This window comes from Camelus dromedarius, chromosome 9 (genome assembly GCF_036321535.1).
Source record: "Camelus dromedarius isolate mCamDro1 chromosome 9, mCamDro1.pat, whole genome shotgun sequence".
In the NCBI taxonomy this organism is placed as follows: domain Eukaryota; kingdom Metazoa; phylum Chordata; class Mammalia; order Artiodactyla; family Camelidae; genus Camelus; species Camelus dromedarius.
The window spans coordinates 23,172,167-23,186,935 of NC_087444.1; the positions used below are offsets into that span (position 1 = coordinate 23,172,167).

Genomic DNA, 14,769 nt, shown 5'->3' on the forward strand with positions numbered 1-14,769 from the left:
TGAATCTCTGGGAGAAAAAATGACCTCCTCGGTATTGGAGCCACCACCTCATAAGGAATCTCCAACCTCACAAGGCCAAGAGACTGGAGCAAGGCCACCGGGGTTGTTAGCGGCTGGAGAGAGAAGAGCAGCCAAGGCCAGTGTGCTCCACCGCACCTGCTGTGACTGGCATCCCCCTTCATCAGCTGCGGTGCTGACAATGAAAGGGCCTCCCACCCGCTCACCCCTGCTTAGAGGCTGCCCCAGCATGTCACCTCCATCTCTCTTCTCTCCAACCAGGGCTGCTGCGGGGGTGGGGCACAGCTGTTCTGAAGAGGTGGGAGGCAGAGAAACCGGGAGGACAGAGATGAAGAAACACTGGGTGTGTTTCCTGAGTCTTGTTTCACCTTTTCACTCTCATCACCGCTGAATTGGACAGAGCAATCTTCTCGGCATACAAATCTTTATTAAAAGAATGGCCCTGGGATTTATGGTCCACATCAGCCTGGCAGAGACTCTATGGTAGATGTTCCCCAATGGTAAATGGAAAACTGAGCAGGTGGCTGAGGAGGAGGCGGGCAGTAGAGAGGGGGCAGAGGGATGCAGGAGCTGAAGAGGGCTAGAAGCTCATTCCTGGGTCTCTTCCTCTTGTCTTTCAAACCTTTATCCCTGATGGCCAAAGACCTGGCTTTTTCATCAGTGGGGGATGCGTCCTCCTAGTCTGCTTAAGCCAGCTGGAGGTGGGGACGGGGAAAGAAGAGGACAGTGGAAAGGGATGGTGGGGTGAATATTTAGAGTTAGGAAGACACTGCCATTCTAATGTTGCGGCCCCTGCCTCTGAGCCTGAAAACGTCAGCACAATAACAGTCTTATCAGCCGTAGCTGCTGTGTTTACTCTCTGAGGCAGTGATCACATGCAGCCCGCGTGGCAGAGGAGGGAGAGGGAAGGGGCTTGTGCAAGGCTGGCAGTATCCTGATTCTGGCTCTACGGTTGGTACTTGCACAGGAAGTGATGGCGCTTGCTGCATTCTTCACTGTTCCAAGTCAAAAACTCTGTAAGAAAAGAAACATTCATTTAAATCTTTCCGGTTCAGTGTTGAGCTCACCAGTGTTATCTGGATGTTTTGCTTGGAACCATCGGGAAAGGTACCGTGATGGTTAATCTTATGTGTTAACTTGGCTAGGATATGGTACACAGTTGTTTGGTCAAACACCAGTCTACATGTTGTTGTTGTTTTATTTGTTTGTTGGTTTTGGATGTGACTGGCATTCAAATCAGCAGACTTTGAGTAAAGCAGGTTACCCTCCAAAATGTGGTAATCAGTGAAGGCCTTAAGAGACTGAGTTTCCTGGAAGAGGAAGGAATTCTACCTTCAGACTCAAGACTGCAACATCAACTCTTGCAGGAACGCCCAGCCTGCTGACCTGCCCTGTGGGTCTCAGATTTGCCAGCCCTGACAACTGCATGAACCAATTCCTTAAAACAAATCCATCTCTCTCTCTCTCTCTCCCCATTCTGTTACTTCTGTTTCTCTGGAGAACACTGACTAATACAAGCACTCACTTTGCTAACAGAAAGAAAACTAACTTAAAGGTCACAGGCAACTTCAGGAGCTCCATAGCAGAACTTTTCTGGGGGAAAGCAGGGCTTGACATACATTCACTGAAAACGAGGGATTCTCTTGTGTTGGAAACAGGATGCTGTAAGGAACAGAGAGTGATTTTTCCAAATGTCCACAACTGAGGCCCCATGAGGCTCCAGTCTGAAGTTCAAAGAATTGAAAGTGGCTGAAGCCAGCCACGTCCCCAAAAAGCCACTTGTACAAAGAAGGACTGAGAGGAGGGAAGAGGTGGTCTTTGGAAAGAATGAAGTATTTTTGAGAAGTCCAATTATCGCCTTCCAGCAGCCGAGTTCCGCAGAATCACTTGTCATTCCAGGGCGTCTGCCGTAGGGTGACGAGTTGCCCCCACTTGGATGTCTGCCTGGCTCTGAGTTGCAGATCTGTCCCTGGCACCAGTACCAGTGTGTCTTGGGTCAACGGGAGGAGAGCCCTGGGAGAGAGGGCCTGGCAGCGCAGCCCAGCAAAGCGGGGAGAGGCGCACTCGCCCTCTCCCATTCCTAGTTCTCAAGAGGTAGGGAGGATGGGTCCTGCCCACTCCCGCAGCCATGGGGCCCAGAGCTGGGGCCATGGAGTGTAAATGAGATGGAGACTACAAGCTGTCTGGGCATGGTTACGGGGTTGGGCAAAGAGAATATGGCACGAGGTTTAAACAACCAGGGAGATCATGGCAAGCTCACCCCTGAGCACTAAGATAGGGAGGGAGTCGGTGCCCACCCCCTCCTCCATTCCTAACACCAGAGGGGCAAGTGCAGGGAGGGCTGTGTGTGAGAGACCAGACCCTCCTCCCATCCGGGCCAGGAGAGCCGTGAGCCAAGCCTGCGCCGTGATAAGCACTTTACGCTTCGTCAGATGACTAGTGTTACTCTTTTTTCCCCTTTATAGAGTGGCATCTGAGGCACAGAGAAGCGAGGAATCTGGTCAAGGTCACACAGCTAAGAGAAGCAGCTGGAATCCGACCCCGGGCATTCAGAATGCAAAGCCCATGGCCTTGGCCTAAACTATTCTGAACTTGAAATTTATTTTAAAATTGTAGAACCCTGGTGATCATTATTCCATGTCTCAAAGTGAGCCAGTAGACAAGCAGGAAGTGCTGTGAAATAGTTTTCCAGAGAGTCACAGAAGAGTTACAGTGGGGAGTCAGAAAGCTAGAGAGAAAGAGGAACAGAAGAACATGTCCTTTCAGGGTCTAAGTGGATATAAAACAAGAACACGTCCAGTCACAGACGTGCACGCGCACAGGGACACTAATATGATACCTTGTGAGTCTTTAAAAAAATCAGCCACTGGATTTGGGGAGCTAAATCTGTTACACAAATATAAAGTGACTTTGCAGGGCTGAGGGGAGTGTCCTTTTAAATTCTACCTTCACCAGGTTCTGATCCTTGCTTCGTTCTGTGTGCTTTTCTGCCTTGAGAGCCTGTGTTCTGAGAACCAAGGGCTGGGCTGAGTGAACGGGAAAGGAAGAGCCCAAAGGCCTGGCATTCTCAGGAGGACGTCTGGTTTCTGGTCCCACACAGGCACCTTCCTTGTCGGGGATTCTGCTGATGTGAACACGGACCAAGGGGGAAAGATTTTTGTTTGAAAACCCTGCCCAACTGAAATCTTAGAATCCACGGGAGGGACATCGGGAAGCCTCTGGTCCACCGCTTCCCCGAAGTCTGGTCCAGCATCCAGCCCTACAGATCCTGCTGGCGTAGGTCTGAAGCGATCCCCAGAACTCATTCTTCTAAAGTGTTCCCCAGTTGACCCTCATGTGCCATTGAGCCTGTCTTTCAACACTTTCAATGCTGCAAGTACAGTAACAACCACCACGCCCACTTTTGCTTGGTTAACTCTAGCGATGGTCTCTCACTACTTCCTGGGGTAGCCCGTCATGTTTTTGGACAGTGCTGATTGTTCAAAAATATTTTTCCTTAGTTTGGATAGAAATCCACCTTTTGGTAGCTTCTACCAATTGGTGTTGGTGTGTTCCTTCCACCTGAGGTGACTTACTCCTTTAACAGCAGCGGCTGTCATCTCTGCGAGACTGTGAACAGTCTTCGTCCGTCTGTGGTAAGACCCTCCTGTCCCTGAGGGTTTTCCTAGATCTTGCCTCAGAGTCTGTCTCCTCATGTCCATCACTCACCCTGTGCTGTTAGGGAGTTTTCCTTTCTCTCTTTTTGGTGCTTTGTTCCTCAGACAATAGGAAACCCTTTCCACCTGAGCCCTAGAACCTGAGTCCTCAGTCAGACCCTGTGCCAGGCTCGCTCCATGGCTAGGAGGGGAGTCCTGGTAACACAATTGCTCTTAAAATCCAGTGGGTTGTCCTCTTCGGCATCAAGTATCCTTTTCATCTTTGACATTCTGTTTTCTTTTCAAATCACTTATTAGCTGTGGTTCTCAAATAGGAGTGATTTTGCCCCCTAGGGGACATTTAGCAAAGTCTGAGGACATTTTTGGATGGAACAACCTGTGTGTGTGTGTTGGCGGCAGGGATGCTCCTGGCAGCTAAGCGTACAGTGTGCAGGACGGCCCCCACAACAAAGAATTACCCACCCCCAAACGTCATCAATACCAAGGCCACAAGACGGTAACTTACTAGATAAAAAGTGAAAAATGGAAGCAGGCAAGAGAAACGGGGAAGCTGCAGGGATTGTGTGCAGCCTGCAGGTGTGCTTCTGGGCTCTGCGTTCTGGAGATGAAACGCAGGGAAACAAACCAGCGGGAAGCACCCAGGCCAAGCCAGTGTCTCCAGGGCCTATGAGGGACCTTCACCCTCAAGAAGCCAGAAGGGAGTCACACATTTTTGCTCCCTGTAGTCTGGGTTTCCCCAAATGTGACATAGTTCTCCCTCATGATATATACTAGAATTTGGAAATAAACGTACTTAAGAAAAAAGTGAATGGATTGAAAGAAAATACTAGGTAAGTAACTAAACAGCTGGTACCCTGATATGGCAAATACTGTAAAATGGTCACAGATGACTGAAGGTTGGTAAATAATGTCTGTGACGAGGCCATTGTCCTGTGGGAAAAAAGTTGCTGGTGTGAAACAGGGCAAAGAGAAATGAGTGTCCTTTTTGACTCCTAGTGGGTAGCGGGAAGGAGCTGCGATTTGGAAAGAGAGGCAGGAAGACTTACTGTTCTTGGCGTTCATCTCAGCACAGGACTCATTCCTGCCCACTGACTTGCCAGACCAGGTTCTGTAAGTATACACGGCCCCGTCCATCCACTGCCACTGCTGCGTCTGCAAGAGACAGGAGATGGGAGTCGTGTACAGATCAGTCTGCGCACCTGCTCGCAGCCGAGGTGTCCCCTCGGGCCCCTTTAAAACACAGTTCTTGACTCTAACGTAGAAAATAAACTTACGGTTACTAGGGTGGAAAAGGGGTGGGAAGGGATAAATTGGGAGTTTGGAATTTGCAGACATAAAGTACTATACATAAAACAGATAAGCCGTATAGCACAGGGAACTGTATTCAATATCTTATAATAGCCTGTAATGAGAAAGAATATGAAAAGGAATACATATGTGTGTGTATAACTGAACCACTGTGCTGTACACCAGAGACTAACACGACATTGTAAACTGACTATACGTCATTAAAAAAAACACAGTTTTCATTGTAAGAATTAGGAAAGCATGGAAATGTGTAAAGAAGGGAAAAAAAGAAAGTCATTCTGTTTAACTTCTAAGAGGAAAACCTTACTAATAATTTAGTATAGTTACTTTTGGTGTAATTATTTTTATCTATCACAATATTTTTTATCTACTGAAAATTGTGGTGACCTTTGAAATATATATTCAGCTTTGTATCTTGCTTTCCAAACATCTTTTCAGTGGTAAGACTGCACCATAATTTACCTTATTAATTCTCCTCTTGATTGATGTTTATGTTGTTTCCAATGTGCAATTATTACAAAGAATACTGCTATGAACAACTGTGTTCATAAAGCTGTTTCTGTACTTAAAACTGTTTTCTAAAGATAGAATCCCAGGACTAGAATTAATGGTAAAAGGGCATGAATATTTTGAGGCTATTCCTATGCATTGCCAAACTGCTTTCCAAAAACAGTTCAGCTGTAGGAATTTACACCCTCATTTACTGGGAAATTTCTCCATGTCCTTAACAATAGTATTCATTAAGACAAAGCAAAAGTCTAATAATCTGATAAGTCAAATTATATTGTTATTTGAATTTGCATTTCTTTGATAGCTAGAGACATTGCAACATTTTTAGAACCTTATGAGCCACTAACTTTCCTCAATCATGAATGTAAAAGAATTAAATTACAAAAAAAAATCTGGTAGAAAAAGATGTAAATATTTATCCTGTCTCTGAATGTAAGTTCTGATTGCTAGCAGTATGAGTACATAAAAATGTAAAATTAATTGTAAAAAATATTTGTAACATCTGTGATAACGTTTATCAAGAAACAGAAAGTCTGGGGCTTTTCTCCTTGTTTTCCTTGTGTTTTTAGGTTAATACAGAAGCCCCACAAAGAATCAGTAAACTGAAGATCCCACGAAGAGACCTCAGAGACTCACCCGAAAACCTCACATGCTGTTCCTCACAATAAGATATTGATGGATAGCAAAATGAGGGTCCAGTGAAGAAAGGTAAGGATAACTTTAAAAACATGATAGCATCTAGCAAAAAGCATAGCTAAAGATTTCCAACTTTAACTCAAGATATGATGGGGATTTAGTTAAGCTGTGTCATATAACAGGTCTGTGAGTACGTGTGTGTGTTTACATGTATACACCTATATATACTTACACCAACTTTCTCTTTGGAAGGCTCTGAAAAGCTGGTAATTTTGTTTTCTAAGAGTTGGGAGGACTTTAATTAAATAGGAGGTCTATAAGTAGAGGAAACTGTTCCCTCCCTAACTTTGAAGCTGTGGCCTCTATCAATTGGAGGCATGAAACTGAAGAAGGCCTGTTGTGTGTGCCCCTTGTCAGGGGCCAGGGGACCATTTGCCAGAGAGGGGCTATCTATCTCCCCTCCCCAAGGGCCATCTGTGGGCCATTCCCGAGGTTACCTTCTGCGGGTCATGCAGGCCAATCCACACGGGCTTGCCTCTTTGATAGCCAAGTATGTACTTTGCTATGGTGTGGGCTTCCTTAAAATTCAGGATAGAGGCCAGATGGGATCTGTTTCCATGCAACTGACACTCGAGCTGTGGGCCAGGAGAAGACGTGAGGTTTAGAAGCACAGCCCCCACCTCAGAACCCCAGAGCACCAAGCAGCACGACTCAGCCAGCCCCCACCTCCTCTTGGGATCTAAGCCCCGCAGAAGACTTCCTGTCACTGTGGGAGAAAACACAACTGTCACAGGTGTCAAGCCTCAGAGGAAGAGGCAGCTCAGGGCAAGGGCACGAGCTTCAGGGTCAGTGCCAGCGGCTGGGATCCTAGTCTTGCCTCTCGCTAGTGTATGTGACCTTGACAAGTCACTTCACCTCTCTAAGGCTGTCCTTATCTGTAAAAAGGAGGAAGCAGTTACTGCTACACAAGGGAATTGTTGCAAGGATAAAACGGTTATAATGATGTATTATAATATTGCATTCAACACATCTAAGAACCCACTGATTGTAAAGTGTGCCAGTCTCTATCCAGAGACTTACTGCCCAATTAAATAAATCATTTTACAGACACACATTCTGCAGAGATAGACAGACACATGTACTTTATTTCATGCGCTTTTGGGGTTGTGTTACAGGGTCTGCCTACATGATAAAGCTTCCATTAATTGAATGAAAACATGGTTTTGGCCGTGGTTGCCGCTCCAGAGCTTGCCTTTAGGATTGCTCAGGATCAGAGGTAATTACTGTTTAATGACGTTAGTTCTCATACTTGCCAACCACTTTACGATACCAAAATGCTTTTATGCCCGTAATTTCATTTGACTTCAGATTTGTGAGGCATGGAAACCGGATTACCAGTCAAGGGTTAGTGAGTGTACCAGTCACAAAAGATTCCTGGGACGGAAGAGAGAAACAGGCTTGGAATGGTGAAGCGATATTTTCCCGGTAAGGTCACACGGCTAGAACTCGGAGCTCTGTCTCTTCAGCCCAAGATGGGGTCTACAAACATTTTCGCTGTGCCCTCGATCAGCTTGTGAGCCAAGGAGTCTTGTGAACTAGGACTGGCCGTCAATACCGCCTACGAGTCCAGAAGTGCAATGGCCATGGTGTCGGTTTGTCCGGTCCCTCCTGGCACCTTCTCTGCGCTCCGGTTCAGTGCTAAGGCTTGGTATCAAGCCTGTGGACCATTTTTGCCTTGAAAACCTGAAATGAGCATCCACTGTGTGCTACAGGCTTTTTGCAAATTCTTTTAATGAATCCTCCCAACCACCCCCATAGGATAAAAGTGTTTTATCCCCATTTTTCTGCAGAGAACCAGCAAAGCGAGGTATAGCTGAAACTAATGCACAGCAGACCGTGATTGTGATTTAAACTCAATCTATATTATTCCAAATTCCCCCAGGTAACTTCCTCTTTGTTTGGCAGAATTAATGTTGGGTGCTCCAGGGACAGGCCATATAAACATCCATCCAGAATTTCTCCAAGTTACTTCCCAAGAACTAAGGAGAAGCCCATTGCTCCCCACGAACTTTTTTTTTTTCTAAAAACTATCATTCACATCAGGAAAGCGTTGCCTTAGGGTCAGCTTCCCTGGGCTTGCTCTGCTGGCTCCTCTCAGTGTCATCTTGGGAAAGTCACTTAGGTTCCGATGGTGTTGCCATTTTCTGTTGAAATGTCACAATCTTGCTTCACTTATGCACTTTTTAAGTCCAGAAAAGAAGGACTTCGGTCTCCTTAGTAGCTATCACGTGGGAGGTGCACCCTCGTTGCTGAGCTGTTCATTACAGGGATGCTGAGGCCGTTCCGGGCCCAGGTTACTCCACATTTCCCCAGGTGCCCCACCCCCTGTCAGTCACTTCAGTTAAACAACCGCGATGCAGAGAGACAGCAGCACTGCCTCCCCACACTCCTCTGAGGTCACTTGTTCTGAGTGGCTATTTGGGGACCTCTCAGAAAAGCCTCAGTGAAATAAAACCAATGTGTTTGTTGGGCTCTGCAGACCATAAGGCCTTCCATGGGCTTGGCTTAAAGCTTCACCTTCCGTCAGGTGGCTCTGAGGCCTGTGCTCCAGGCCTGTCTACACGCTTCTCTCTTGATGGTAAATCTTATATAGCAATTAAATTCTTCTTCTTCTCCTTCTTTTTTGTGGGGGAAGGTAATTAGGTTTATTTATTTAATTTTTAAATTTTTTTAATGGAGGTGCTGGGAATTGAACCGAGGACCTCATGCATGCTAGGCACGCACTCTACCACTGAGCTACACCCTCCCCCGTTTAATTATTCTTTCCGTAAGTTCCTCATCTTGGCCTCTTTGGATTCATGCATCTGTCTTTCTCAAGGACAGTGAACTCCTCGGGGGTGGGGCTGTTTCTTGCTCATTCTCCTGTCTTGGCAGCCCATCTGGGGTCTGGGTACACAGCACAGGTGCCATCCATGCTTACAGAATTTACTCAGTTGAGTTCCTGGCCCTCTTCTCTCCATTTCACCGGCCAGGTGATGTCTCAGAATCCCAAGGAAGGACCCTGGATTCTGAGTCAAATGGGAGCTGGAGCTCTGGGTGGCCCCTGGCTTTAGAGAACCCTCCCCAAGCACAGGCCATGTCTCTTACCTCAGCGTCAGACCAGGTCCTCAGCTTCTGGAAGTATCCGTAGCAATTGGACTTGTGGTGAAACCATCCAGGAGCACAGCTGGGCCTCACGATCTCTGCACACAAACACAAGGTGGTTACAAGTGATGATGGCAGAAACCGTCAGTTCCCACACTTGAGCCGGTTTCCAGACCTGGAAGCCCTTGGTTGGCAGGGAGGCTGTGTGCCCTCGAAGAAGGATCCTTCTAGGCCGCCAAAACTTTGGCCATTCTTTCTCCCAGCCTTCTCCAAAGGGAACTATGGCCTTTTACCAGAGTAACTGTGCCTTGGGGAAAAGGAAATAATCAGCTCTTTGAGGATTGCTGGGCACTAGCTCTGAACTGACGCTAATCCCAGGAGACCCCAAGCACCACCGGAGTCTTCCAGTCAGAGCAGGGGCTTGTGGGGTTCAGGTGATCAGTAGCGTTTTAGCTCAGGACTATTTCATAGTGGACTCAGTGGGTTCCCAAATCATCTTGCAGTGATTTCCCCAGTTGTGGGATTGGAAAAGACATAACTCAGCAACTGGTAGCAAGATCAAACAGCTATAATTTGAGGCATCGCAAGAGTGGATGTGGGGCATAAATGGGTAATTTTAGACCTTTTTTGGCTAGGAAGATACAGGACAGGTTAGATGGCAACTTGGCTGCAACTTGAGAATGGCGGGGGAATGAAAGTCAGTAGCAAAGAGAGGGGGGCGTTTTAGGCAAAGGGGGTGGGTGAGCAGATGGACTGTGGTTAGAATGAGCAAGACGTGCAGAGAAAGAGCAAGCACTTAAATTTGCCTCCAGTGGAGGGCGTCTGTCAGGCAGGAACCGTAGAAAAGAGGAGAGAGTCAGGGGCTAGAACCCAAGGAAATCGTGACTCAGAGAGGCAAAAGCTCTTCCAGCTGGTGGATGGGTGGATGGGCCAGTCACTGGAACTGAGGTTTATGAAGAGGGGGAGACGGCTGGAAATGCAGACGGCCCCGATGAGGAAGGCAATGCCGAGCTAGCGAGTCTGGACTTTGTGATAGTGTGGCACTCCACGGATGCTGCAGATGGGGGGCAGGGGTCTTCCCCCCCGTAAATGTCCACAAACTGTTGTTGACACATAGCATCTCCTCTTTCCCCACTCAGAAGACACTATATTCCCTTGTTTGCCCCACTCTTCGGTTCTGTTTCATTTCTTGTCTATAAGTCTCCAGGGGCTTCCTGCTTCTTTCCACTAAGCTTTCCGCTCATTTGGGTGCTTAAGGGAGCTCACAGTCTGGTCTTACAGCCCCATCTGGAAGCATCTTCCTGTGCAGCTGCCCTGGCTCCATCGTGGAACACGATGCTATTGTGGACAGAGATCCTTTGCTTCTGCTACACCTTGTACCTGTGGCTGGTCGACAATGGGTCACCCAGCTGAGGCACAGCAGAAAAGATTTCCGGGGAAAGCAGCATTGAAACTCACAACTTAAATGCTTCACCTTCGACTACCTTTAGGGACACAAACATCATTTGATGTTACGTAAAAGGAACACCCCTCTGCCATGATTGCTCCTTCTGCCACCGCTCTCTCCAGCTTCCGTGTATAAAGTGCTTCCTTGCTGCCTGGCGCTATGCGAAGCGGTTTATTCACACTGCATATTTAGGGAGGTGAGGAAGTTGGCTAAGAGGGTCACCTGCCCAAGGCCACACAGTGAGGTGGGAAAGCTGCTTTTCAGATTAGTCCTGTGACTTACAAATCTGTGTTTCTGCCACCAACCCTCTCAACCTTGGATTTTATAAATACAGAAAAACAAGACATTGGAAATTTAGCATCAGAAATCATGAGAGGGTGGGGATGCCTGGGTTATTTTATCAGGAGGAAAAAAAAAGGAAAGGAGACCCTTCACTCTTAAAAACTGATCTTCTTAAGGAAGAGGCTGACGAGTGATTACCATTCTAAGTGAAATGAACTGAATTTTAGTAACGGACAGGCTGAGGGACATCTGGAGGCACACTTTCCAAGCAGATCCTAAAAGAGATGAGAGACAAGAGCCCAAATCTCTGAACTTAGTCTAAGGATAAAGACTCCTTGCATCACAGCACATGCTCCTAGTTCAGTTCTCTCTCATTTCTTCTGTGACCTCTGAAGTGGTTCTGCTTGGCATGCTGTGGGCAAACATGTTAGGACAGATTCTCCAGCACCAGGGTCTTTGTTTTTGCTGAATCCAGGTAATGAGAGCGAGCTCCCAGGGACACACGGGAGGATGAGTGGGCGGGGCCAAGAAAACCCAAGAGTACTTGAGGCCAGTCAGTGCTCGCTCTCTCCCCCTTGTCTCCGTGTCTCTGTCTTTTTTTGAGTATCTTTCTCCGTCTCTGCCTGCGTCTCCCTGTTCAACTCTCTCTGTGCATCTCTGTGTCTTTCTGACTCTGTCCATGTGTTTCTCTATTTCTCTCTCACTGCCTTTCTGCTCCCCATGGTGTCTCTGTCTCTTCCTAATTTTCTCTTTCTGTTGGGCTATGTGCCTTTTTGAGTCTCTCTGTGTCTGTGGCCTGTCCGTCCATCTCTCTGCCCCATTCTCTCCTCCCCCTCCTCCTCCCTCACCTCCCTCTCTCTCCCCTCCCCTCCCTGCCCCTCACCCCGCAGGGGCACAGCTACGCATGCTCCCTGCTCCACCTGGAAATGCATCTCCGCTGCCCTGCCTTCCGCCACCTCACCTTTTATGGAGCATTTATTGTGTGCCAGGAATTGGTCTAGGCAGTTTACATATATTCTGCTCATCCCCATTATGACCCTGGGAAGTAGACACTGTCATTGTCCCCTGTTCCAGCTGAGAAAACAAAGGCAAAGAGTTCTCATGTCTGGGCTCCCACAGCAAATAAGTGATAGAGTCAGGATTTGACCCCGGATGGTCTGACTCCAAGTGGAAGCTCTCAGTCATTGTACGTCATTAGGCTCAATTTATTTGTTTTCAAACAAATGGGTCAAGCACGTTCAGTCAGATTGCCTTGTTTAATTACCAGAATTTCCTGACTGACTGGGACATAGATCCTCACTGTAGAGATGAGAAAATCTCAGAGAGGTGATGTGACCAAGTGAGGTCACTCAGATGGGGAATGAGGTGGCACCTGGGAGAGGAGCCAACGTTCCCGATAAGCCCTAGGACCTGGATCCTACCTCCTGTGGTCCCAGAGCGCCTCATCCCTACACGCCAGTGTCGAGAGGACTCGGCTCCCAGCATCCTGCCTGGACTTCTAATAGTCTTTCCACTCCACCACTTACTAGAGGTGTGGCCTGGGGAACATTATTCAACCTCTTTTAGTTTCAGTTTTCTTGTTTACACATGGAATCAAGCTTGTTGGGAGGATTAAATGGGATAATGCATGTACTGTGATTAACACAGAGTCAGTAAAGAGTAACTGTTCAATAAATAGTAGCCACGGAATAAACTGTAGTGATCAAAGTAACCACGTTATGATTATAGTGAGTATAATATTTTTTGAAAATTGAAATTGGGTTAAGTTTTTTATTATCCATGAATCCTATTTTTTTGGTCTCCCTATGCGCTGAATCAATGTCATGCATTGCTTTAGGTGAAGCCCAGCTGCAGGCCAGGGCAAACAATTCACTGTTGAGGCAAGGAGGGTAATAATCTTGACCACCCACCGGGTCTTGCTGAAACAGAAAACTCATTTCTAAGTTCCCTGTACCTGCCTTCCAGACAAGATTAGACTTTTCCCATAAGCCTTTGTGCCTAGAATGCATAAGATGTGTCATAAGAGATATTCTCCCAAGATAGGAGGAGTGAGTGGAAAGTCTTTCTACAGCTGGGAGGGGGACCTGTGAGAACAACAGAAGGACCAGTGGTGAGTGTCCTGGCTCTACCTCCTCCCAGGCAGAGAAACCAGAGAGGTTTGGTGACATCCCAGAGCGGGGCGGCTGGTTTCTCACGCCCCAAGATATAGCTTCGGAAAGTTTCAGGCCCCCTCGGGGAAGCCAGAAACACAACAGGGAACTAACTACCTGGGCAGTTGGTCAGAAATGGCCATGGAAGGTGCCCATGGGAGGGGAGCTTGAGGGCAGCCACTCATAGTCTTTCACACTCCAGCAGGATTCAGAGAAAGTGGCCGGATTCCCCCGGTCCTGAGAGTACAGAGATGGTTGAGGGAACTGGTAGCTAGACCACAGACTTCAGCTGCGGGTACCAACACGATGCCTGAAGAACCCTCTTCTCTTTGTATTTCCTTCCAGTCTATCCTCCTGCTGGCAGTGGGAGAAGTGATGGGTCAGATACAACCCTGGACCTCCTTAAGGGTCCTCTCCTCAGCAGAAGTGCTGTTGAGGCAAGGTTTATGTACTCACTCTACCACCTACCATGCCAGCAGGGCCACTGGGGACCGTGAAAGCAGCCAGGACACTTATCCTTAGCTCATTTACACAGTTTGCTTCCTCTGCTCTCTCCACTGGTGGATTCCGGGGTACTGCTTCCCCCTTTGTGGGCGTGTCACTTCACACTTGGCGCTGGGCCTATACGTGGGTAGGAGCCATCTCTCCAACTGGGCAGTGAGTCGCTTGCAAACTGGAATTCTCCGCTGTGCTCAGATAGGAAAACAGTGCACAGAACAATGGCTAGTTCTAATGGTAGCTATCATTTGTTGACCGCTAGGAGTCAGGTGCTTTAAATCCATATCTCTACCCTTCACAATAAACTTGCAAAATGGTGATTATAGTCTACATTTGATTGATTATGGTTAACTATGGCTCACAACCATATGAGGTTGGAATTTGGTTCTGATTTCCTTGCACTTTTAACCACATTACACTGTCTTTCAGTCTTGTCTTTAACACCTATTTCCTGCAGTGCCTAATTTCTTCTTCCTCTTCTTCTTCTTTTTTTTTTTTTTTTTTTTTTTTTTTTGTCAAATGGATGGCTATGTCATGTGAGTTGCATGCACTTTGGCTGTGGGCTTGGTTCCAGCTGAGTGACTGATACTCACCACCCAGGACTTCAGTGCTGGCTGCATAGTTCAGCAGTAGAAGCAGCCACAGCCCTTTCGAAGCCATCTTCCTCTTCCCGCACAGACAGAAGTGCTTCAGGAACTTTTACTGCAAGGACTTCAAAGTCCTTGTCAGTTTTTCCTTGATGCTCCTGGATTCACCTAGATCTGCAATCTGAACACATTGGCACTAGTGAGGTAGATCCAGGAACTCAGATGCCAAATCATCAATGGGGGAAAAATGTTTTTCTGACTATAGCCAGATTATGCAATAAAGGGAATTGCAAGCTGGGTGTAGAGATTGGGAAAATTTATCTTATGGAAAGCCTCTGAGCCAGTGCCAGAGCGCTAAGGATCCTGGGCTGAATAGTTTAAAGTTTGAATGGCGGCATTTGGTCTACGGTGGAGAGAGTCTGCCCTTGCTATACTCAGGAGAGCCAGCAGAGGGGGGTCCAAGGCAAGCTTTCCCTTAGATGAGGTAGTAACGGGCTCTCTATAGCCAAGTCAATCAAGGCGAGTCAGTCGCA

General features: G+C 47.4%; 1 protein-coding gene across 1 annotated transcript; it reads right to left on the bottom strand.

Moving 5' to 3' along the window:
- Window positions 1-945: 945 nt before the first annotated feature.
- On the bottom strand, window positions 946-14,309 carry REG4 (regenerating family member 4). Its single transcript, XM_010980525.3, has 5 exons — window positions 14,243-14,309; window positions 9,276-9,370; window positions 6,626-6,763; window positions 4,721-4,826; window positions 946-1,032 (listed from the first exon to the last, which is right to left on the bottom strand). The coding sequence occupies exons 1-5, from the start codon at window positions 14,307-14,309 to the stop codon at window positions 965-967; spliced, it is 474 nt and encodes a 157-aa protein (XP_010978827.1). The 3' UTR covers window positions 946-964.
- Window positions 14,310-14,769: the final 460 nt, after the last annotated feature.